Genomic DNA, 22,904 nt, shown 5'->3' with positions numbered 1-22,904 from the left:
AACAGTGTCTCTGTTCAGTGGCTCTGTGTGAGTCTGGTGGAATAAATGTCACAACCCCTCTTGAATATATAGTGGAGCGTCTTTACATATGGATGTACAATTATTTAAATCCATCAAAATACATGTTTCCAAGAATATGATCAACAGCCTGATCTCACGGTTGAGTTCATCACTATTACGCAGACAGAACATTGTCCACATTTCAAACACCGAGAAAGACAAAAAACATGATGATTTAATATATTATGGTTTATTACTCATCACAAATGTCATTATCATCATCAATTAAATACATCAGTTGTAGATCTGAAGGAATGAATTCAATTAGCTATATGATTTTATTTCACTTTTGCCAGAGTGACAATGTAAACTTAAAAACACAAAAGATGTAACGGCGTGGGGAGAAAAACAAACGGCTGAAACGCTTCCTAAAACGTTTGCATTCGTGGGAAGTCGTTCTCCATCAACTGCAATCGAGAACGACGGTTTCAGGATCGACGCGGAAATGTACAAAAGGACCTGATCGAAATGGATTTCTTGATATCGCCGCGCTGATTCCACGAGCTAGCGAGATTATTAGTTTTGATCATCGAGGCATCTCGAGCCCTCTGAAATAAGAGAAATTACATTGTCAACGAGACATGAGCTGCGAGGACGTATTGCTCATTTAATATCGTCGTCCACAGGAATGAAAGCGTGCTCAGAACAACGACCTCCTGAAGCACAACATTCACTCTCCTCACGACCAGAGGGGAAGTCAGTGCTGCTGTCTCCGCACGCCAGCAACAGTCGTGCAGGAGGCGGGTTTGCATAGATGTGTTCAGGTTATCCTCACTGACGCTACATTAATCTGTGCCTATGAATGCACCGGCGTCAAAAGAAAGGGAGGGAGGGAGCGCGTGGTGTTTGTATATCTAAATGACGGCCTTGTAAGGACCGCAAATAAGTGAAAAACGATGAGAATGCAGGACACATGTTGGCTACAATTACACTAAAGTCCGTCTAATCCTTAACTACAAAAACAGTACAGTTAAAGAGCGTCATTGTTTTTTTTTTTTTTGCCATCAAATGGTTTTACACTAACTAACCGGCACTATTCATCATATACTGATGGGGTTTAGTGCAGTTTAATGTGTGCATAAATATGTTACAGTACAGAACACTGAGTGTAAATAGTTAGGGAGTTAGTCCATAAGTCATCTTGAATGTTACGACACAACTTGGTGAGACAGACATACTCAAGATCTCGAATTAAAGAACTATTCAAAACTCATAAATCACTTCTTAGTATATTATACAGTACGATTAAGACCTTCAACTACCAAAAAATCGGTCTGAACCCGTCATCTGGCCTTTTTGTTCTGTCGGAGGCCCGTCTTTCTACTCAAGTCTGTTTAATACTGCCCTTCAGTTAACTGGAGACTCGTGAACCTTACGTTGACCTAACCAACAGTGACAGTAAAGTTAAATAAAAGCAAAGACATGCATCGAGTTTTGTTGTGTAGAAGCAGAGGACTTGGCGTGAAAATAAAATAAATGAAAAATAAAACACTTAAGATGATCCCCCTGCGACTACAGTGCGTGTAGTCGGCCATCGTTCCAGTCAACCAGGCGTCTCTTACATAGAAAAATAGTCGGATGGAAAATAATAATAATAATAATAATAATAATTCATAATATACTATATTTGATTAAATTAACCACTTTGTACATAAATACACCAGAGCCCGAAGGTCAAAGATCAGAGGTTAATGCTACATTGGCACACCTGGCACCTCCAGTCCAGTGGCTTCCTATAGGTCCTCGAGGCAGATTTCACACGACTGAGACTCCTTTTCTACGTCCCGACACTAACGGGGAGGTCGAGTTCAGTGGTACTTTGAGACCAAATCACAAGTGCAAAAATCTTCCTTCATTCTCTTTTAGATACTTGAAATCACATTCTAATCGGTTAATGAACTCAAGTTATTACCCATGCTGAAATTTGGCTAAATAAGTAGTCAAAAGCAAAATAATATTCATTTTACAGATTTGGTCTGCAGGACTCGTGCGCAGTCACTGCTGGTGCTCGGTATTGCGAGTTTTTTTCACGCAACCAGCTTATCAATTATTGTTGCACCTGCTTTGTATGCACAAAAAAAATAATCGACCTCAGACACACAAATTGAAATAAAAACAAGAAAATTCTCCCTGTGTTTTCTTTTGTCAGAGACAAAAAAAATAAAACACCCGTACACTTTATGGTGCCTGGTTGTATTCTTAATGTTCTCCCTCTTTACGCTTTTGTACATCGCTCCATTTCCCCCTTTAGATTTATTCCACTGCAAGAAGAATTTGGGGAAAACCACTCAGGGATAGAAAGAAAGAAAAAAGCAGCCAGAGGGAGACTGAAAACAGGGAGGCCACACACTGAACAGTAACACATGTCACTACACTACTAAGGCACACACTCACTCACAACATTTAACATGACAATAAATACATCCTCAACAACATTACTAGCATTTCTGCCTTCAGTGCCTGTGTTTGAGACGACTTCAAATGGTTTTCTTTTCTTTTTGTCGCAGGCATCCAGATAACAAGTTCCACGGAGAAGAAATGATGGGGCACGTGGAGCGCTAACAGGATCCTATGTGCTGTAGTTAGACTTCATATTTACATACTCTATGGCACCAGAACTATTTCTGCAAACCTTCAGTTCAATCTTTTGAGTCAATGTTTCTCTAAACACTGCAATCCGTTAAAATAAAAAACAACAAATAATTTCAAAATAAAAAAAACTAATAGAAATAAAGACTGTAATCTGTAATGTACAGCCTATGCTCCAGTTGAAAAAAGGAAAATGTGTCCCATCTTACTAAAACTTGGTGAAAAATAAAGCATTAAGCGAGGGGCCAAAAAGCCTCTCTGGGTGCTATTAAAACTATGATCCAGTTTTCTCCACCATAGTCCTGGGACTACATTAGGTTTTTGAAATGACGCGTTAGGAAGCCACCCCGTTTTATTTATATTAATCACTCTCTGCGTGTCGGGTCTTTTGTTCCCCTGACCTCTTTTGTTGTTCAGCGTCCCTTCTCATTGTCCTGGAATGACGAGTGAGGGAACTAGGCCGAATCTCTTGCTGCTGCAGCTCCATTCTTGTCCTCGACGTCTCCTCCCCCTTTGTCCTTTTTCTTCCCCCCTTTCTTCTTCTCTTTTTCTAGCCTCTCTTTATCCTTCCTGAGCCTCTCTTTTTCTGCCTTGTCCTTGTCTTTCTTTTCCTTCATTCTTTTCTTCTCGTCTTCCCTTTCCTTCTTCTTGACGTCTTTGCTCTTCTTCTTCTTCTTCACCTCTTCCTCTCCAGTTGCGACGTCAGCCGCCGGCACCGCTTCTTTTCTTGAATCGGCAATTGGCGGAAGAGGGGAGTTGTTTGCCGTCGGAGAGGGGATGGTGGGAGTGATTTGCTCAGAGACGATCTTCGGGGAGGGGGCTAGAGTGCTGGGCGGCGGTGGTGCTGCGCTTTGTGTTGGGGCCGAAGCAGCAGGCTGGCCCTGTGCTGGGGTGACTTCTGAGGCCTGAGCAGGACCACATGATGAACCAGATGCACCTCTGACTAAGGGGCTCCGAATGTGGGGTACCGGTGCTCTCTGAACGGCCCCTGGAGGAATAGGTGGTTTACTACTGGGGCCTCGATCCGGGCTTGGCGACTGATGCGTCAGGCCCTGCATCCCTGAGGGCCCCGAGAAGGAGCCCTTCTTGGTTTGAGAGTGGAAGGGAGCCTTGGACCTGCGGAAGCCAGGGAGTGAGAGGAGGCTGGAGGAGGCCCTGAGGGGTCCTGGCGCCGGGATCGAGCTTCCCAGGAAGGAGAAGCTGCCGCCGGAGCTGATGGAGGCAGCGCGGCGTTTGTAGTCGAAGATGGCCCTCGTACCGTGGAGGCGGCGGGCCGGCTGGTGTGTCAGCTCCCCTCTGGATTCCCTCCACTTCCTCACCTGGACGTTGCACTCCCTCTCTATGAGCGACTCCGTCACCGGGAGAATGATAATCTGGACGACACATCAGACGAGACAGACAGAGGAAGTGATGATTACTAGACTGGCCACTACAGGACAAAGTGACTCAGAACTCGTGTTGCTGAGTAAAAACAGAAGCAGGTTTTGTTTATGTACATGCGCTGAGACGAGAAGAGAAAGACACCCACCTCCTGTACCAATATTTCCTCTCTGATAGCATCGGGTGAAATGTTCCTAAGACGCTCCATGGTTTCATACATGCCCTGTAGTTCCCGCAGTTTATCCACAGAGCCGAGTATCTGTTTCAGTAGCACCAGTCCCACACGAAACACTATCTTCACCCCTACAACCAAAGACTTACGTCAGGTTTCAGCAGAAACGTTTCTACTCAAGCAAGTATTGATCCAAATTCTTAGAATTCATCACCAACAAGAGGTATATGTAGGTAGCTTAGGTAACCTATAAACAGACAGCAGCTGGCTCATATGGATATGACTGATACCTTCACAGAAGAACATGTCCCACACACGCAGAACACTGGCCCATGGCAAGGTGCGTGAGAAGATGCACATGAACCACTCAGTCATGTAGAGAATCGGGTCAATCTTGAACTTCTTAAGATGACGGTACGCCATTGGACACGTACGCCGCAACAGGGAGAAGAAGATCTCACCATCCAGCTGGATCGCCTCCTGAGTAGACAGAAATTATTGCGTCAATAAAGCTGAGGAAACTGACAGGATGTTCTGACAAAAGAGATGGTTCTTGCACTCACCAGTCCAGCGCTGTAGTAGCCGGGAAGATACTTCTCGCATATCTGGACGAGGCACCAAAAAGCTTGCTGTAAAACCAGAAACCAAAGTACAACAGTTAAAAGTTATAATTGCACCGATAACTGTAACTCCCACTTTTCTTTCCTTTTTTGAAAATAGAACAATTTTAACATTAATAATTTACTAAATCTTCTGATGCTTCCTTCTTCTGGAATATATATAGTTATGTATGAAATATATATATATATATATTCTATTTTGTCCTAAAAAGAAAACTGTGAGAAACAGTGAGAAAACTTTCAGTAGACACACTCCAGCAAAAAGCAACTGTCCAAATGTCATTAGAAAAGTAAAAAACACCCAGCTACTTCAGTATCACCACATCAGATCAAAACACCCTCACACAGACGTCCATTTATATCAGGGACTGAATGAACTCAGGTTTCAAACTGTTGGATTAGGCAGGACTGTGTGGTCACCTTGCTGTAAACATGTCGACTGAGCAAAGCAAATGTAACTCGAGTCCCGTCTGTAGCACAGATATTTGCAGGATACCCTGTCGATTGTCTCAGTCTGGTCAGTGACGTCTCAGCAGCATCACCACTCTGCTCTCTGCTGCTATTTTTAATTTAGTGCTTTGTTTCGTTTTCTCGCACGCCCACTCTCTCTCAATTAATGTTTCCAGCAAAAAGGGATAAACAGGAAGAGCACTCCCGCTTTAAAACAAAAACATAACGTGATAACTGATTAAGCATCGCTACTGAAAAACAAACTGCACCGTGCTGATGTTAACTTGTCTTCCTGAGAGCCCACTGGTCTGGAATCTAGTAAAATCATGCAGTGGGTATTTGACTTACGATACAGTCTTGTGTGATTGCAATCGTGTATGGAGGCCTTTAGGGATCCAGTAACACAAAAGTAAACTGTAAGGTCCATTTACTCCAAATCGGCCCGCGTATTTGTGACACTTTGTAAAGTAACCTGACACCTAAGACACCTTTCCACTTCACCACAGAGAGAACCTGTCCCCTTGATGGCTCAGCCCCTCACCTCAGCAGGCATATGCATGAGCAGCACTGCAGCCACAGGAGCCTGGGCCTGGCAGTAGCCCTCGTCAGGCCGGTAAATGGTGTAGGCCTTCAGTATCCGGAACAGGTCTTGTTGCCTGCAGGAAGAAGAAAATACTACATATTAGGGAGGACCCAATCTGACTTTTTTTAGTCCCGATACCGATATCGGTACCTGGGCTTTGGGTATTGTCGGTATTGCTATCAAAGGGTATAAGCTGTCTGCCTCCCTATGTGGAGGTGACTGGATCACTTCTTTGCTCTTCTTATGTGTCATGCAACATCAGGCTTGACTTAAACAATGCTTTCCTAAATTTGTAAAAACTAAATGTAACAAATAATACAAAGATATCAATTAAATTAATAATAATAAATTGTACATTTTCGTTGACTCATGAGAGGAACAATTCAATTCAAACAAACAGAAATCTGGGTGAAGAAAAACTGCAGACAAAAGTATCGGAAAATATAAATTGCTTATCCTATCCTGACTTGTGATTTCATACTTTTCATTTATTTTTCTCATTTTCAGTACCCTTTATTGGTATAATTTTCTGTATGTCATTGTCACATTTTAATTGTAATTATTCAACTATCATTTGCTTCTAATTAACACAATTGTTTTTACTCAAGGATCAAACACTGCTAGTGCAGATATTACTTTAAGATTGCAGTCCGTGTGCAGGCTTTCCTCTTGTCAATCATGTGCATTTATTCGGATGTAAAAAGTCTCAGGGTGTGTGCGTTTTTTTTAATTATTTTTTTTACCCGTGGCCACCACGAGCAGCAAACATCTCATGGAAGGGAAACTGTCTGTGGAGATCTTTCTCTATAATGTCCAGCCATTTAGCTTCTCCTGGCTCTCTCTCCAGCTCCTGCAGTAAAATAAAGAAATAGACACGTTTTCTAAACAATTCTCATTATCTCATACAATCAGTTTCCAAATTAGCCATGAATGTGGATTACACAGCAAAATCCTGTATGAAAACACATTTGAGAGTCAGACAACACAAACAATACTAGGCCAACTGCTGGGACCCAGACCCAGCCGAGGCCAGATCCCCCTCCCACGTGGACATGCAGGACGGGCAAGCAGGATTACCGGTCCCGATAAGAGGCTTACAGTTCGCTAGGTCTACGCCTGCGCCTTTTTGTAACCCCCGGAGCTGAAATTACCCTGCTGAGCCACAAAGTCCTATTACAAGTGTCCCCACTTTGAGCCAGTTACTCAACATAAATACTGTAATATTCTCAACCCACCTTAAATCAACTGTATACAAAGAGAGAGAGAGACAAGTGCAGGGATTAAGAGAGCAGAATAATAGAAAATCAAACTAAATGTTCATATTTCCATGTAAGTGCATTTGTGGATGCACTTTCAGGACTATGATAATTGAATGTGAGCTATTAGTGTGACAATGTGGTAACCATTGGAGATGTAACAAGAGGTTTGTGTAAAGAGATATCAAAGTCCTGAAGATCACCACAGCTGCAAGTATGAAGAACGTTAACAGATCGCACTGACAGCACATGCTCGAGTCCAAAGCAATACACCCGGCAGTGTGAAGTCAATCAAAGTTCATTAATTATAGTTAGATGCCGGAGGCCTGAATCCATGCATAATTAACTGTACGATTGGATTTGATGACAGCATCTTTGACCTCATGTTTTTTGTTATACCATTACCCTATGTGTAACATTTTAAAATGTTATTAAAAAGAAACCTGAAAAAAAAAGAAAAAAAAAGACCACATTGGTACCAGTGATACCTCAAATTTTCCAGGGTTGGCATCCAGGAGCTCTTGGCTGTTTGACAGCAGCTGCCAGGCTTTGGCTCTGAGAGAAGATGGAATCCCCTTCCTGCAGCGCAACTTCACCTTTAACGCACAAAAAGACACCCATGGCATCAGCTCCGGCATTACATCAAGTATAACCATTTCAAGTATACAAGTACTGTATACACTGTATACTACAAAGGCTGATGCGTACCTTCTGGAAGCGATGTTTGATCCATTTATCCCAGTTGCAGAACATATCAAGCCATTTTACCTCCCTTTGTCTGGCGACTTCAACTCGAACTTCCTTCTCACTGTAATAATGAGAAATACAAAATGACTCCGTCACTGAACTGGGAACTCTTTTTCTTTTCACAGCTTTCTCTACATGTTGCACTACGATATGTTTCAACATTTGTGATTCTAATCTAGATGCATAAAGGAATTACCTCACACTCTTACAATTAATTGCTCAGATAAAGAACAACATTGCCCAGAATGCACTTCTACTAGTGACGGTAAATCAATATTATTTTAATTATTCAACAGCGGAAGACCAATTAGCTTTTCATAAAAGTAGAAGCAAATATGACAGGGAAGAGAGGAAGAGAGGATGGGCGTTAGAGGTGATGCCAGAGACACACAGTCAGTACGTATTGAGTCACAAAAATGCTCTCAGCATTATCTGAGTCAGACCAAGGGTAGATAAAGGATGAACAGATATGTTTAGAGCAGCAGAGAAGAAGACAGAATGACGGAATGAGAGGTTTGGTTAAAGCAAAGTGACCAATTAAAAGGAAGATAGGCAGGATGTACATGTATCTGTGTAAACCAATTCTGTAGCCATAATCTAATAATGTCTCATATTGAAAATAGTGTAATGTCTACATGCAACCTAAAAGCCATAATGAATAGTCGTCTCTAATTTCAGAATATCTCAGACCTAAGACATAATGACTAATAGTTTGCACAGTGGACGGGGGCGTCATTAGGTAAAGGCATAATACTCACCCTGTTTCACTGTACTGATTCCCACCTAGGAAGCCATATTTATCAATGCGTCTGACAGACATGCCATTGACCTCTGAGTCTGAGCCCACAGAGCTGCCGTCCTCTCCCAGCCCAGATAGAGACTCCAATGTCCCCGACATCAGGCTGGCTGACTCTAGGTAGCTGAGGGTGTCAGGGGCCGGCCGGGGTTTGGGGTTGGGCAGCGGGAAGGCAGAGGCTGGCTCTTGGATCAGTGGAACAGTCGGGCTGGGGTGTTCGGCTCTTGTGGGAGTGCTGGGCAGTTCTGCTTTCATTGCTTCACTGGGAGTGTCAGGCTTTGGAGAGACTGGAGGAGGCTGACTTTGAGGGTTTTGTGCTTGTTGAAGTGGCTGAGGTTTCTCCTCTTCGGCTGTTGATGATGCTGCCGTATCGGCGGATTCTGTGGGAGCAGGCATGGGAATGGAAGCGATTCGGGGTTCGGGGGGGTGGCCTGCTGTAAATTGACCGTCATCCATGACAGGATTTGGATTGTGTGTGACATGCACATTGGGGTAGAGATTAGGACCAGGATCGAGATCAGGAAAGGAGGGTGCCTGTTGCACCTCACTCTGAGCTGATGGCTCACTTGACAGTGCTGGGGTTTCATTTTCAGTATTAAAGGGCTCTACAGCTGGTGAGTCACAGATCATCGTTTGCTGCTTAATAACATTAGCTCCAGTCTCTGCAACTTTTCCTCCTGAGTCCTCTGTTTGTGGAGCAGCCTTGTGTACCAATAATGTGAGGGGGGTCTCAGCAGTGAGTTTTAGAGGACTCAGGGATGGGTGGGGAGTAATGGATGAGCTCTCTGATTGTGCTGCAGGAGGGTTTCCAGTCAAAGCTTTGTCATTGTAGAGGGAAGACTTAGGTGTGGACGTCTCCCTGGCAGACTCTGGAGCAAGGCTGTTGGTAGCAGGGTGTGCCGATGAGGATGGAGGCATGGATGGAACTGCATGAGGTTCACCCAACGCAGGGGTTGATGGGGATAGTATGAAGAGTTCGGCCATGATTCCACTCTGATCTCTACTTTACAAATAGAGAGAAAATTATACATGTACGTTTTCTTTTGCTAGAGAGCAGCCATCAGTTGAGTTAATAAATAAACAATTTGAACAATGAACAATTTATTTTATTGCAAATCAGCAAGTCATGACATGACCCTGGGAACCTTCTAACAGTTAGCGCTTGATGCATCAGATGACAAAAGTGTTTATGAAAATCTGACTACGAGCCATTTTCTCTGAAGCATCAGCACATAGTTCCTCTTCTTAAAATTAGAACAGAGAATACAATCAGAGAAGCAGCAAAATAAGTGGACCATACTTTGAAATCATGAACATTCAGACATACACAGGTCTCCTAACTATCCACTTTCAGACGTAATTGGGTTTTACGTTTAACTTCAAATGTGATGTTTTTGATGTATTATTTCTGCAAATAATCATGTTTGCAGCAATAAATGTATCCCAAAAAAAAGTTCCTCTTTTACTATGCAGAAGCCGAAATCATACAGTCAAATTACTTTACAATAGTTTACATCAGCAGCTGTATCTTAGATAAACACGAAAGCATTCAACTCAAAACTTAGCAGACATCACACCAGAAAAAACCCGCTTCCAACCATAACATCCCGCTTTAACACTATTTTACTTTTTCAGCGGGCTCTTCATGGTGACAGAAATACATTCCCGATTATGCGTTTCTTCTCCAGAAATAACGGTGAACTGACATTTAACGTCATCAACAAAGCACCTGCCGACAAAACAGTGATCCAGTGTTTTGCTGAAGAAGCAGGTTAATGGCTCCTGACAGCTAACGTTACTGGTTTCACGGTGGCAGCTTATAACACCAGCCACTTTGTTGTCATATCCTCTCGACAGGCCTTTCTCGAAGCGAGTCAACTTCCCGATTCAGCATACAAGAGCAATGTGGTTTACTAATAGCTAGCTAATGGTCAACACCCTCCCTCCCTCCCTCCCCGACTGCTGCCAGGCCCTGGGCGAACAGCGTCCACGGCCTTGTCCACCCCGCTGCCCCGGTCAACAACAACTTCGGCTCGGCTGCTCAACTCACCCACAACCGGCGTGTCACTGTGATCTGTCCGCCTGGACGTCCAGGGGGGGGGTCGTTCCTATCCGTACGCTCCCCCCGCCACTGCTCCGGTTCCGCAACCTCCTCCTCAGTGAAATGAAGTAACGAGGAAAAAAAAGATGAAGACCACGGCAGGAACCCGCTGAACGGGGGCGAGGACCTGGAAGCGCAGGCGAGCTTGAAATCGGCGAGCTTTGCTGGCTAAGTTACCAGCTAACCTAAGTTAGCTTAATGTACCTATTAGCATTAGCGCCGATAGTGTTCTGTTAGCTAGCTGGCAGATTGTTTCGGTTGCCTCATTTAAACATTTTGCTGAGACGATTCTCGCCAAATGCAAGCGAGCTTCGAAATAATAGTTTTCATTCTGAAACTAAATTGACTTTCTTTGTTTAATGTATCCAAGCACAGCGGTCGGGGTAAGTCCAACACCAGCAGCCTGCATTTCCTACTGACAGCTACGTGCGTGTTCTCGTCAATGTCCTCGTGCACACGCACGCACCAGCACAGGAGCCACCCTTCTACAGCAAAAATATATGCTATTGTACACAAACGATGCGTTAAGCATGACACACAGCGGTAGAAAGTAACATAGTACTTTTACTCAAGTGCTGTGCTTAAGAACAATTTTGAGTTTGTTTGCTTAAACTTTATTTTACTGACTATTTATTTTGTATGCATACCCCACTACATTTCAGATGGAAATGTACTCACTCCACAACAGTTTGGCCTACTTAAAGCTATCAGATAGGCCAAACTGTTGTGGAGTAATTGGTCTTATCTGACAAATGTACGTATATACTGCCAGATTATATGTAAAACATATAAGTATTCATTTGTTAACTATATTTAGTATTGCAACTAAACTGAAGTGTAGTTGCTAGCTACCTCGCAGATTCAGGTTTGTGAGTTTAAAACATTAATTGTATGGATGAGTAAATGGATTACTAATTGAATTCCAATGATATCTATCTATATCTATATATTATATTATTCTGAAATTGGTCCTTCTGCATAGTGAGTCATTTTACCTTAAAGTATATTGTGATTTGTATATGTTATATTGGTATATTGTCATATTCATGTAATTTGTTTATGTAACTCTGTAACACTGTTCATTCTGTACACATGACATCTATTGCATCTGTCTATCCGGGGAGAGGGATCCTCCTCTGTTGCTCTCCTGAAGGTTTCTTCCCTTTTTTTACCTGTGAAAGGTTATTTTGGGGGAGTTTTTCCTGATCTGATGTGAGGTCCTGGGACAGGGATGTCGTATGTGTACAGATTGTAAAGCCCTCTGAGGCAATTGAACTGAAAATTGCTTATTTCTAATACTTGTTTTGATCTCGTTTCTTTTTGTCTTGTTTGCACTTTACCCTATGCTGCTGTGATCCCATAAATGTCCCCACTGCAGGACTAAAAAAGGATTATCTTATACGTTTTTGAAGAAATTATTAACCAAGGAGTTAAAAAAAAAGAAACATACATTTCCCAAATGAAAAAAGGTAAAGGTAAATAAAAGGCATTACATTATCAGTGTCGTCTTTGTGCTTCACTATACGGGTATACTTTTATAGCACCAGTAGATGGCGCAATCCCATTTAAGTTCAAGTAATCCTTCAAATTAAGGTTCTGATGAGCCACCAAAACATGTTTAACATACACCATGCACAGGGATTCTTATCCCCAAACTTATTTAACAACATTAGGCTGTAGGCCTATGTTAGCAGACAAATCAAAGATCATTTAAACTGTTTTGTTTGGGGAGGCCATCATAGTTTGCGTGTGGGGATTGTGAGTCATTTCTCTGCTTTCTTTTTCACCCTAGCAGGCATGCGATTGTTGTAAGGATTGTCATGGTAAAAAAAAAACAACAACAATGGGGGGGACACCAGGAATTGAACAAGGGAACTCCTATATACACTTTGTCTTACTCATACAATATAATGCCATCCAGCTGGTTGTCTGAATCTGACAACAAGTTTCCACAAGAGTGGAATGGAAGACTGAGCTATTTGCACTGTGTGTAAACAAAGTTCATGGTCTCCATGGAAATCCAGAGGAAGTGAACTCCCAGTAACCATATGTAATTGGTAAGCAAACAAATTGATTTCAGATCACGTATCAGGTCTCCCGACTGTACAAACTGCCATGACGTACGCCGCACATTGTGATCAAATAATTACTAAATGATCAGTTATTGAAATACAACCACTCCCTGTAATGTGAATCAAGTGCAAAACCATAAACAGCAAAACCATGTGGAATATATTAAATATTTGTATTTTATTCAAAAATTAAACTAAATGAAAGAAAGTAAACATGAAAATGTCATCAACAATGTCATTATAAAAACAGTCTTTAAATTATGCAACGTAAAACATTGCCATCAATAATATATTACGAAAATACAGGTCTAACATCTACATAAAGTCCAGTAAATGCTTGTAAATTGTGTTTACATTTGTCATTATTACTCTTGTTAACAATCTGATGAACAATCACATTTTCCACAGAAAGCATAGTTCCTGGTTGGTGGTTGTAGCCGGTAAACTAAAATGAACTGAATCCAATGGAATTAAATAATGAATCATATGTTCTTTAACAAGGCTATTAATGTGTGTGCTTATTCGGAACAAATGCTTTAATTATAGTTTAATTATAACTAAGCTGCTGGACTTAACAATGAAATTAAATATGTTATATACCGTAAATACAGTTAGCTTTTATTGCAGTTTACTTATTAACAGTGTACTTCTGGAGCCCTGCATGTCTACGTGGCAGCTTCTAAAGTGTGTTGTCGTCACATCAAGACTCTTTGGGGTTATCCAGAGGAAGCGTGTCAACCCATTTCTGTGTGCGGGTGCGACACTGGTCCCAGTCGTACAGGGGACGGTACTGGAAGTGGCGCTGGGCTTTATCCGAGCTGACGGTGAAGGAGGTAGAAGCCACGGCCAAAGTGTAACTGTTCAGCAACGGCGTGTAGTTGTAAAAGGGGCTAATTATCCAGCGGACCAGGTCATTAAACATGGCCATGAACCAGAGCACCAGTGAGGGTATGCGCACCCTTCTGAAGTTAAATGTGGCGAGGAACTGCATGTTGAAATCCTCATAGTTCTTGTAGGGAGAGTCATCGTAGCAGAAGAAAGCTTCACCTCCAACTGTCTGTGGGCGATCTCTCAAGGCTCGGGCTGCAAGTACATGCATCCAGGCCACATTGCCTAGAAACGCAAACAAGTGGGTGAATACCAGAGCGCATGATGGAAGAAGTGACGGTTTGAAGAATGATTCCTCGTTTAATATTTAATTTAAAAAAAACATGGCCTCTTTGGAACTTGAATTAATTCAAGGCTGAGAGATAGAACTATAATAACTTTTCATTAGGACGTAAAGTAGAGCGTCTGAAGGATGATTCCTGTCACGACCATATCATTTATGAAGGAAGAAATACCCAATTAGGCAAGTTCACATTTTAGAGAAAATGAAACCCTTTTAGGGCCATAGGGAGAATTTTGCTTCAAAATCTCGTCTTTAAAGTTGTGATTATAACTCACAAAACAGTAATCTTACCTGCATAGACCCGCCCATGTTCAGCATCCTTTGGGACACCCTCGACGACCAAGCCTCCCCTTTCTTCAGCCTGCTTGTAGAAATCTTTAATTAGCTGGTGCCCCTCGCCATAGATTCCCGTCGGCCTCAGAGAGCATGTGTATAAACACTTTCCACCCTTCACCTGGAGAGGAGGAAAAACCAAGATCCGTTGTTGGGAAATCAGACATGAGGCACGGCGAGAAAATAAAACATACAGAGCGGTCAAAAAGGGGGACATTTCTGTGGAATTTGATTGTAAAACGCAGGAGTTACACCACAGCAAAACCACAAGGGGATGATCGAGCATGTTGTGGCAAATAATGTAATGCATTATAAAAGCTAATATTGAATAATAAACATGAATCCACAATCTGGATGGAAATACATAGTCTTTCTATTTTGCATTTGCATCATTATGAGTTTATATTCATTTCAACATTTACTGGTAAAATGTGCTTTGAATAAGTCTGGCTCAATAAAAACACCCATAACCAGAGCACTGTTAAACATTGGTATACCTTGGTGCCATTAGCTTCAAGTACAATCTTCTCTGCCTTTGCCTTGCTCAGAGGATAGGCCATCGTGTGTTTCACTCTGTATGGTGTGTCTTCATTGCCCCTGCAGCAGAGAAAGAGTTAAACAGTCAGAGGAGACTCGGGAGAAAGCAAGAAGGTAGTGGTTTCTTGACCTTGCCTTTCCATAAGTAGGAGGAATGTTTTTTATCTGACGCCTCAGACAGAGGGGAACAGAGTGAAGGAAATGGAGAAAAAAAAGTGGCAGAGCCAAAAGAAGACCAAGGTTCATTCTTTCACATTGACAAAATGACGCACGTACGCGCCGGTTGCCACCAAAAGTGTTTATTTATTTCCTTCCACATTTTTTTACTCTTCATACTGTTGTACATTTTGTTCCAATTACTAATAATCATGGATATTTTTGATTTAACATACCATTACCATCTTTCAAAGAATTCCTTGATGTTTTAACCTCTCTCACTCCACTCCCTCTACCTTTAGAAAACAGACATGCCTGAAGACACTCACGTAATCAGGCAGCTCTGACTCACACCCACATGGCTGTTTCAGAAAGCAGCTATAATGAAAACTGAGTTTGTTCACCCTGAGGTAAAAGGAAACTGGTCCAGCATCCCCATTGATTCAGTATTGAAGGTTTATGTGTGTCAGACTCTTAATCCTGGTTGGATGTAAATCAGTTTGTTGTTTAGGATAATCTGAAGTTACATTCAAATATCACACAGCATCAAGTCACCCTCAGCTCAGAATAAAACCTCTGCGTGTCCTTCTCCGTCATAACACCGACTGCTGCCTGTTCAGAAGCTCCACTAGAATGTTTATTTCACTTTATGTATACAAAGAACCTCTAATATTTCTGAGGTTTAGCAGGACAGTGGTGTAGCCTTTTGTGTTTAATAGGCTGCGTATAGTCTGAATGTGTTTTATCATATCATTGACTTTCAAATTACGACATTTGTTTAAAATAGCGGAAATAAAGCCACTCTAGTCCAAATACACCTTTAAAATCACCTAAAACTGTACTACTCGATCAGAATGTCTTTAAACTACAAGTATCTTCAACTTTAAGTCAGATTCCACCAGTTTTTAAATAAATTGAGGAAATAGACTTTCTTGGAGACCTATTTTTACATAATACATAATAGCATGACAAGCGGGTTTTAAAGTTGAAGTTGCAGACATATTTCTGGCAGCATGAGGCAACACATGTCTGACATACCAGACCAGGTCTGAATGAAAACATTACAGAGGTGAGCAAATGAGCGAGTCTTTGAACGCCCCTTGATGATACGAGGGCGCTGGATACTGTCTGTTGTGTACTTTTCAACCTGATCATATCTTTTCTGAACAGGCCTTTGTGTTTTCCATGATGTTGCATTCATAAGAAAAAAAGACGACAAGATAGTGACCACAGAAGCCCAACTGTCAAAGCATTTCGGAGTGTAACTCGGTGAGGAGAACACAACTGAACAGAGACATGCAAAACCAGAATGACATCAGTTTGAGTTTCACCTGATGAAGGAGTCTCCTTCCACGTTGGGACCGATCACTTCCATGCTGCTGGTGTAGACCAGGCACTGGATGCCACACTCCACACAGGCGTTGATCACGTTTTCCGTTCCTGAGCAGAGGGAACACATTAGTCATCTAAGAGATGGAGGATACAGCGGTTGGACGGAGCACTAAATAACAAAAGCCACATGAATGACTTTGACACAGTTGGATGTGTTCAGTGCGCCTGCATTGATCAAAATCAAAAGTTCCAATTCATCCAAAACAGGATGAGTATAATTGGACCCATAAGGAAAAGATCAACAGGGTATTAATGCAAACAAGAGAGCCACATGTGTTCCGTTTAGCTGATAGAAGAAGAAAACATGTTTTTCTCAAACCTGGTCTCAATTATGGAAAAGTGGACCGGTGATAGAAAGAAATACGGCTGTTGCAAAGAGGAGGAAATACTTTTATGGTCTTTCCAGTTTTCCACAAAGTTCAACATGGGACATAATAATAATAATAATAAATAATAATAATAACAACTTTATTTGAAAAGCACATTTCAAAGCAAGGATGCAGCCTAAAGTGCTTCACAAAAAACAGACAATAAGGATCAATAGCAATGGTGAGAGAAAAACAGAGATAAACAGTTTCGGGCCATAAACCAGAACGCAGCCTCACAACAGGATAAAATGATGAAGTGATGAAATCTTGGACAGACAAGGATATGATCTGAAACTTGATTGGTTGGCGAGGGCGAGGCAGGATCTCTAGTTTTTGTATTGGTCAAAACTCTGGCCGCTGCGTTCTGAATTAACTGCAATTCAAGAATTCGATCATTTTGGATGAAAATAAGTTTTAGAAAGACCAGTTAAAAAAAAGAGTTACAAATCTCTAAGTGACAGCATTTCAGCATCGTTCAGTTAAAAATAGTCTAGTTTTGGAGACGATAGGCGACTGTGGGTCAGTGGTTAGCAGGTCCGTCTTTCAATCAGGGGGTTGCCAGTTCAATCCTCACCCTAGTCGATGTGTCCTTGAGCAAGACACTCAACCCTGAATTTTTCCCTGTACTGTGTCTACAGTGTATGAATGTAACATAATTGTAAGTCGCTTTGGATTAATGTAATGTTCCACAAGAAATATGTTTTTGAGACCTTGTTAAAAATAATAAAATCAACATCCGAGTCCAAAATAAATAGTTAGTTACATTTCAATTTGCCTGGAGAGGATAGCAAACAGTAACTGAAGTCTCAAACTTTCTGTCCACGGGTAGAACTTCAGTTTCCTGCTCATTTCTTTTAAAAGAAATATCACTCATCCAAATGTTGACATCAGTGAGACAATAAAAAAAAGAGCATTCAAAGAACTGGGTCTCGCTAGCGAAACGAAGATATATAGTTGTGTGCCACACCGGTGATATTTGACATTATGGTGACTAATTATGTCGCCCAGAGGGAGCACGTATAAATAAAAATAGGGCATCAAATGCTTTCTTGAGGAGGACTTAAGTTAATGTGAAATGTTTGTAACAGAGGCGCCTAAACTAACATGTATGAGTAACTAACTAACTAAAGTATGAGCAAAGAGGACAGTCCACAGGCTGCAGTTACATATTGTCCAGTTCTGCAGAGAATCAAAAACAAGTCCTGATAAGACTGCACTAATATGTTTAATAATTGAGAACAAATGTTTTACACTTTAACTTGTTATTTGAAGCAGATTATGCCAAGACCTGATACGTAGATATCACCATACTATAATATAAACATGCTAATGAGGCATTATCTAGTGGTAACTTTCGGTGAATTTAGGATCTACAGACGCAAATAGATTAAGTAGTAAAATAAACACATAAATGTGTATTCTGGAGGTTTTCTGTCCAGTCGTCAGAAACAAACAAGAGAAAGAATAAGCCATGCTCGCAGCTCTTTGATCTTACTACTAAACACAATGTATAAATATATGTTCCACCACCAGCAAACAACTGCTAAGTATATACATTCAAGGTACAGCAACCATCTGTTTTGGGGGGGGGTTTGGTCTTTAAAGACCTGGGGCCACACTGGCTCACAGCAGGGTTAAAATCTCCGGTATGTACTCAAACTGAAGGCCAGAAATCACAGCCTTTAACTGTCGACAGTAAAATAAATTATAAATACTGTACAATGTTATGAACTCTTGCACTGAGTTTAGTGTCCTGCACCTGCAATTCCTACTTATTCTGGGAGGAAGAGTTAGTTCATGCGTGTGAGACTGAAGAGGGAGTTAACATGAAACCAACCCAGGGGAAATAATACATTTTAATAATATTTCTAAGCCTGAGGAATCTAGACGGTACCACCCTCAGTGCCAGACAGATGTGAGCAATTTGTACAGCGGTGTATTTTGGACAGACTATTTAAAATGCCTTCAGCTTACTTTCAACAAACGGATGACAAAAGTGTGTTTAGTCTATCTGCTGACTACAGCCTCGACCCACGAACATAATCCCTGACACTGAATCTTAGGGGGGTGACTCGCCTGCCAAACAACAACCAATGTTGTCTCAGTATTCACCGACTTAATTATGGCCAACATGTTTTTACATTTTGGGTGAAGTCACGTCCTTGAAAAATCATTCAAAAACAGGAGAAGGCGTGAGTTTCCTCCATTTACTGGTTTCCGTTTTCTGGTTAAAACGCATTCACAAATCAGAACCGCTCGTTTCGCATTTCCTCCCTTTGTCATCACTCAGGCCACCACTCCCTTGAAGTCTCACCTGTGACGTTGACAGAGACGATGACGGCCTCTGGGATTTTGTGCCAAACGTCCACCAAGCTGGCCGTGTGGATGATGACGTCAGCCCCCCGGGAGGCCTCCAACACACTGCTGTAGTCGGTGATGTCACCCTGGACGACCACGACCTTCGTCCGCTCTGGAGGGAGGAACAGGAAGACACTACGTCAAAACTTGGTGATGCATCTGATCCCGGAGCAGGGATGTTGTTTTAAGAGCTCGACAAAGAATTAACTCTGTTTGAAAAAAACTCAACTCTCATTTGAACATTGTCTTTTCACGATGTTGATCAAAGACTGTTTGTGTCATATTTGCAGATTATCCGGATCGTCTTCGGTCATTTTAAACGCTCGAGGGAAACTCCTTAGTATTTGGAGGAGATAGCTGTAATTTCCTCAAGTGTCTGAGGTGAAACGGTCTGTGCTTTGCTGTTCTCACCGTTCAATCAATTCAAAACTGTACTCAAAACCAACCTATTTAAAATCTGTTTTTCCATCATGTAATAATCAATGTAATGTCATTCTCTTTATGCTGGTATGTTATAAGTTTAGTTTTTATTATATATTTCCTTTGCTTTTTCTTTTCCTGTTCCGATGAGAGTCCTGGGACTCTCGGGCCCTTGCATCGGAACTACCTCCAAAAATTTACGTTTACAGATTATAAAAGCCCTCGGAGGTACATTTGTGATTTTGAATTAATTGACCTTGAGACGTGTTCTTTGAGGGATTTCATAATGAGTTTCATTCAGGCAGCGATGCTTAGTCTCCTTATCATTTATGAAGGTCACTTGTGGTTCACCTTTGCTCTCATGCACCGTCCTTGAAATGCCGACAGATAACGAGTAAAGACCGAGTCATGTAGCTCTCGTGGAGGCGACATGGACTTCTGAACACAGAGTCAGAGAACCTGTTGTAACTTAGACTCTCATTCTGGAGAGCGCATCTGTCATTTGACTAATTACAGTCTTTAAATTACAGACGCTCCCACCGATTCAAATCAGCTCAAATTTCAACCTAAAACACAAGTATACTTCTCATTTCCAGTGCAACGAGTGTTACTGTTAGCTGATCTGTCAGGGGCCCAAATAAACAACAGCTGGTCCTTTGACAATAAATAATGAAAGCTCTACAAAGCATTTTCCACTGTGGCACAGGAGGCATCACTTGTGGTTCAGTCCATTCCCTTCACTGATGAAGAAAAAAAAACGTACCGTTGTTGAAAGTATCACCGGAGGAGAAAGAAAATGAATTTTGATTGCCCCATCCCCATGACTAATAAACATGGGAGAGGCAGTGCGCACGTCAACTACCTCAGGTCACAACACAGAAAGTAAACAGAAATAAGTCAACAAAGAAATAGGTCGTCAAAGAGACGCGTCACAGACAAGTTATACCATGAGTATCCGGGAACAGGAAATGTGAGTATTCACAGCCCAGAGGTTAGCTCTGCAGTTTGACCCAGTGACCACACAGCGTGTGAGGGAAATTACGTTACTGCTGTTTCCATGTGGACGCAGTATACGTCCGTCAGCGCCCCATCACCTCCTCTCATGTTAATGAAAACTGATGGAAATCAAACGCTCATGGATGGATAAGGAGACAATGGGCCCCTGGACACAGGCACGTCAAGGGCCCCACCCCTCCTACATAAGAACAAGAGCCAAGGGGCTACATTGTTGGTCATTTTGCAGTCATATTTTTGGGTTGTTTTGCGTCTTTGAGACTTTCCAGCAAGAAATGTTAAGCAGTAACTTCCAACAGAAGCTCAGGCTGGGAGGCTCCCTAACCTGTTGGGCCCCTGAGCCTGCGCCCTGTCGTCCCCTTCAATAATCCGTCCATGACTTATTATCAAGTGGAGGTTCATCAGTATCGCAGTAATAAACCTATCGGACCAAAAGAGGGAAATTGAAATCACAACACAAACAATTGCAATTGGTAAAAAGTTGCATGGCGCCCATCGACTAAGGACCTATTTTGGTTTATAGAAATAAAACAATCTTCAAGCAGAAACGGTCTTCGATGCGCTGTGAACCACGCAGCTATAGAGCCTGACATTAAATGAAAGAGAGCCTGAAGCAAGCTTTGAAAGAGACTCCAGCTTCGCCACCTCCGAGGTGCCACTTTAAATGATGTCGTCTTACCTGTGCCGAGTCCATTTAAGCTCAAGTCGACGTGCTTGTCAAACACCCGGATCTCCGCGAGCCCTTCCTCCTTCTCCAGTAAAACCCTCAGCAGATGCCGGCCGAGGAAGCCGCAACCTCCGGTGAGCAGATACACAGGACCCGACATGACAGCTGCTCTCTGGGAACTCGGAGCTCTGCAGGCTGCAACCGAGCCGCACTTTATATCTCCTGCGCGAGAGAGAGGCGGGCTTCCTTTTTTCTTCTCCCTTTTTTTGTAAACCTTTATTGAAAAATACGTTTGCCTTCAGGGCCTTTTCTGACAACAAACATACGCGGTTACGTTTCGGAAAAAAAGAGTATGTTTTGTGGTTTAATTTAAGTAAACTATTCATAGTACATACATCGCAGCCACTGGGGGGAAATACATGTACTGAAGTAACTGTACGATTTTGAGGTTCTTGTACTTTAGGGATATACTTTCTACCAAATTACATTTATACGCCAGCTTTGGTTAATATGATATACTATTATATTATGAGGCTATAGGTACACCCAGTAGTATATATTTAATATTTAAAAGCCACATCTTTAGCTGCAACATTAAAGTGATGAACACATTCACAATTATAATACAGGAATATAGTATATATTATTCTGAAATAAGTAATTCTGCACACTTTAACTATATTCTGTTGCTAATACTTTTGTTCTTTTGTTCTTTTATTTTAATAATATTTTGAATGCAGTACTTTTACTTGTAGTATTCTCTTTTGTGTTTCTCTGTGGTATTGCTACTTTTACTTAAGTACATTTTTGCATGTAGGACTTGTAACGGAGTATTAACATATTTCATATATTATATAATATATATATATATATATATATATATATATAATATAAGATCTGAGTACTTCTTCCACATCTAGCAACTAGCAATTATAATAAATAGAATAAGTTACTTATAGTACACAATTATAGTCATTGGATCATTATTGGATGGATTAATCCTTGATAAATCTTACTTTATAAAAATAGTAAAAGGAAGTAATAATACATTCTCATGGATTTCTTCACTTTCTAATAAGTCAGTAAGTGTGGAGTTACGATTAATACATTGAAAATGAATAACGGCTACTAATAAGTTGGAGTTCTGATTGTCTGCAGAACTTTTTCAGAAGAGGTACATGGTCACACAACACAAACGCTCTTACATGTCACTGCTCTACTTTAGTCCTTTATTTATTAAACATTATTACATACATTAGTTTGAAAGTGCATGTAGACATGGAGCAGCGGAGAATGATTTATTCATACATCCACTGTGGTAAGGACCTATATTAGTGGGTGTGCACATGAGGTTGGTATGCACTGGAAACTGCAGTATAGTGCTTCAGCGGAGCCCACTCCAACAGACCAAACACACAACGCTCTTGCAGTAAATTTACCTTAAAAAAAAAGAAAAAAAAGTTTTTTTTAAGATGTAAACATGTGTAAACCAAATATCATCAGAATCAGAATCAGAATCAGAATTGTCATGGTGGGTGGTGCAACATTGGACAATAACATTAAACAATCAACAGCAATCAACACAGTGCAATAATTTAAACATATTACATGTACAGAAGAATATAAAATAAAGTGCACAGACTAACAGGTAACAGTACTTTA

At 41.4% G+C, this 22,904-nt stretch overlaps 2 protein-coding genes across 3 annotated transcripts; both read right to left on the bottom strand.

Moving 5' to 3' along the window:
* Window positions 1-1,046: 1,046 nt before the first annotated feature.
* Window positions 1,047-11,202, bottom strand: LOC117734633 (TBC1 domain family member 10A-like). Of its 2 annotated transcripts, none has more exons than XM_034538839.1 (10): window positions 10,704-11,198; window positions 8,616-9,653; window positions 7,819-7,918; window positions 7,599-7,706; window positions 6,598-6,704; window positions 5,813-5,927; window positions 4,765-4,830; window positions 4,492-4,681; window positions 4,178-4,332; window positions 1,047-4,022 (listed from the first exon to the last, which is right to left on the bottom strand). In XM_034538839.1, the coding sequence occupies exons 2-10, from the start codon at window positions 9,635-9,637 to the stop codon at window positions 3,105-3,107; spliced, it is 2,781 nt and encodes a 926-aa protein (XP_034394730.1). In that variant the 5' UTR covers window positions 9,638-9,653; window positions 10,704-11,198; the 3' UTR covers window positions 1,047-3,104. The 2 variants fall into 2 exon arrangements, with proteins under 2 accessions (XP_034394730.1, XP_034394732.1); XM_034538841.1 differs by having other exon boundaries at window positions 3,105-4,022; window positions 8,616-9,656; window positions 10,704-11,202.
* Window positions 11,203-12,980: 1,778 nt separating this feature from the next.
* hsd3b7 (hydroxy-delta-5-steroid dehydrogenase, 3 beta- and steroid delta-isomerase) lies at window positions 12,981-21,445 on the bottom strand. Its single transcript, XM_034539801.1, has 6 exons — window positions 21,255-21,445; window positions 19,098-19,253; window positions 16,355-16,463; window positions 14,828-14,927; window positions 14,289-14,451; window positions 12,981-13,939 (listed from the first exon to the last, which is right to left on the bottom strand). The coding sequence occupies exons 1-6, from the start codon at window positions 21,400-21,402 to the stop codon at window positions 13,527-13,529; spliced, it is 1,089 nt and encodes a 362-aa protein (XP_034395692.1). The 5' UTR covers window positions 21,403-21,445; the 3' UTR covers window positions 12,981-13,526.
* Between the last annotated feature and the right edge of the window lie 1,459 nt (window positions 21,446-22,904).

The sequence above is a fragment of the Cyclopterus lumpus genome, chromosome 8 (genome assembly GCF_009769545.1).
Source record: "Cyclopterus lumpus isolate fCycLum1 chromosome 8, fCycLum1.pri, whole genome shotgun sequence".
Lineage (NCBI taxonomy): Eukaryota > Metazoa > Chordata > Actinopteri > Perciformes > Cyclopteridae > Cyclopterus > Cyclopterus lumpus.
The sequence above is the reverse complement of the archived record's forward strand: the minus strand, read 5'-3'. Positions and strand labels throughout refer to the sequence as shown.

Excerpts from the sequence above, each read along its gene's own strand:
- LOC117734633 (XM_034538841.1), bottom strand. The coding sequence starts at position 9,637 with ATGGCCGAACTCTTCATACTATCCCCATCAACCCCTGCGTTGGGTGAA. Across the intron at positions 7,919-8,615 it reads AATCAGTACAGTGAAACAGG|TGAGAAGGAAGTTCGAGTTG; the intron begins GTGAGTATTATG and ends TCATTATTACAG. Across the intron at positions 4,333-4,491 it reads GGACATGTTCTTCTGTGAAG|GGGTGAAGATAGTGTTTCGT; the intron begins GTATCAGTCATA and ends CTTTGGTTGTAG.
- hsd3b7 (XM_034539801.1), bottom strand. The coding sequence starts at position 21,402 with ATGTCGGGTCCTGTGTATCTGCTCACCGGAGGTTGCGGCTTCCTCGGC. Across the intron at positions 14,452-14,827 it reads TTGAAGCTAATGGCACCAAG|GTGAAGGGTGGAAAGTGTTT; the intron begins GTATACCAATGT and ends CCTCCTCTCCAG. Across the intron at positions 13,940-14,288 it reads ACATGGGCGGGTCTATGCAG|GCAATGTGGCCTGGATGCAT; the intron begins GTAAGATTACTG and ends TTGCGTTTCTAG.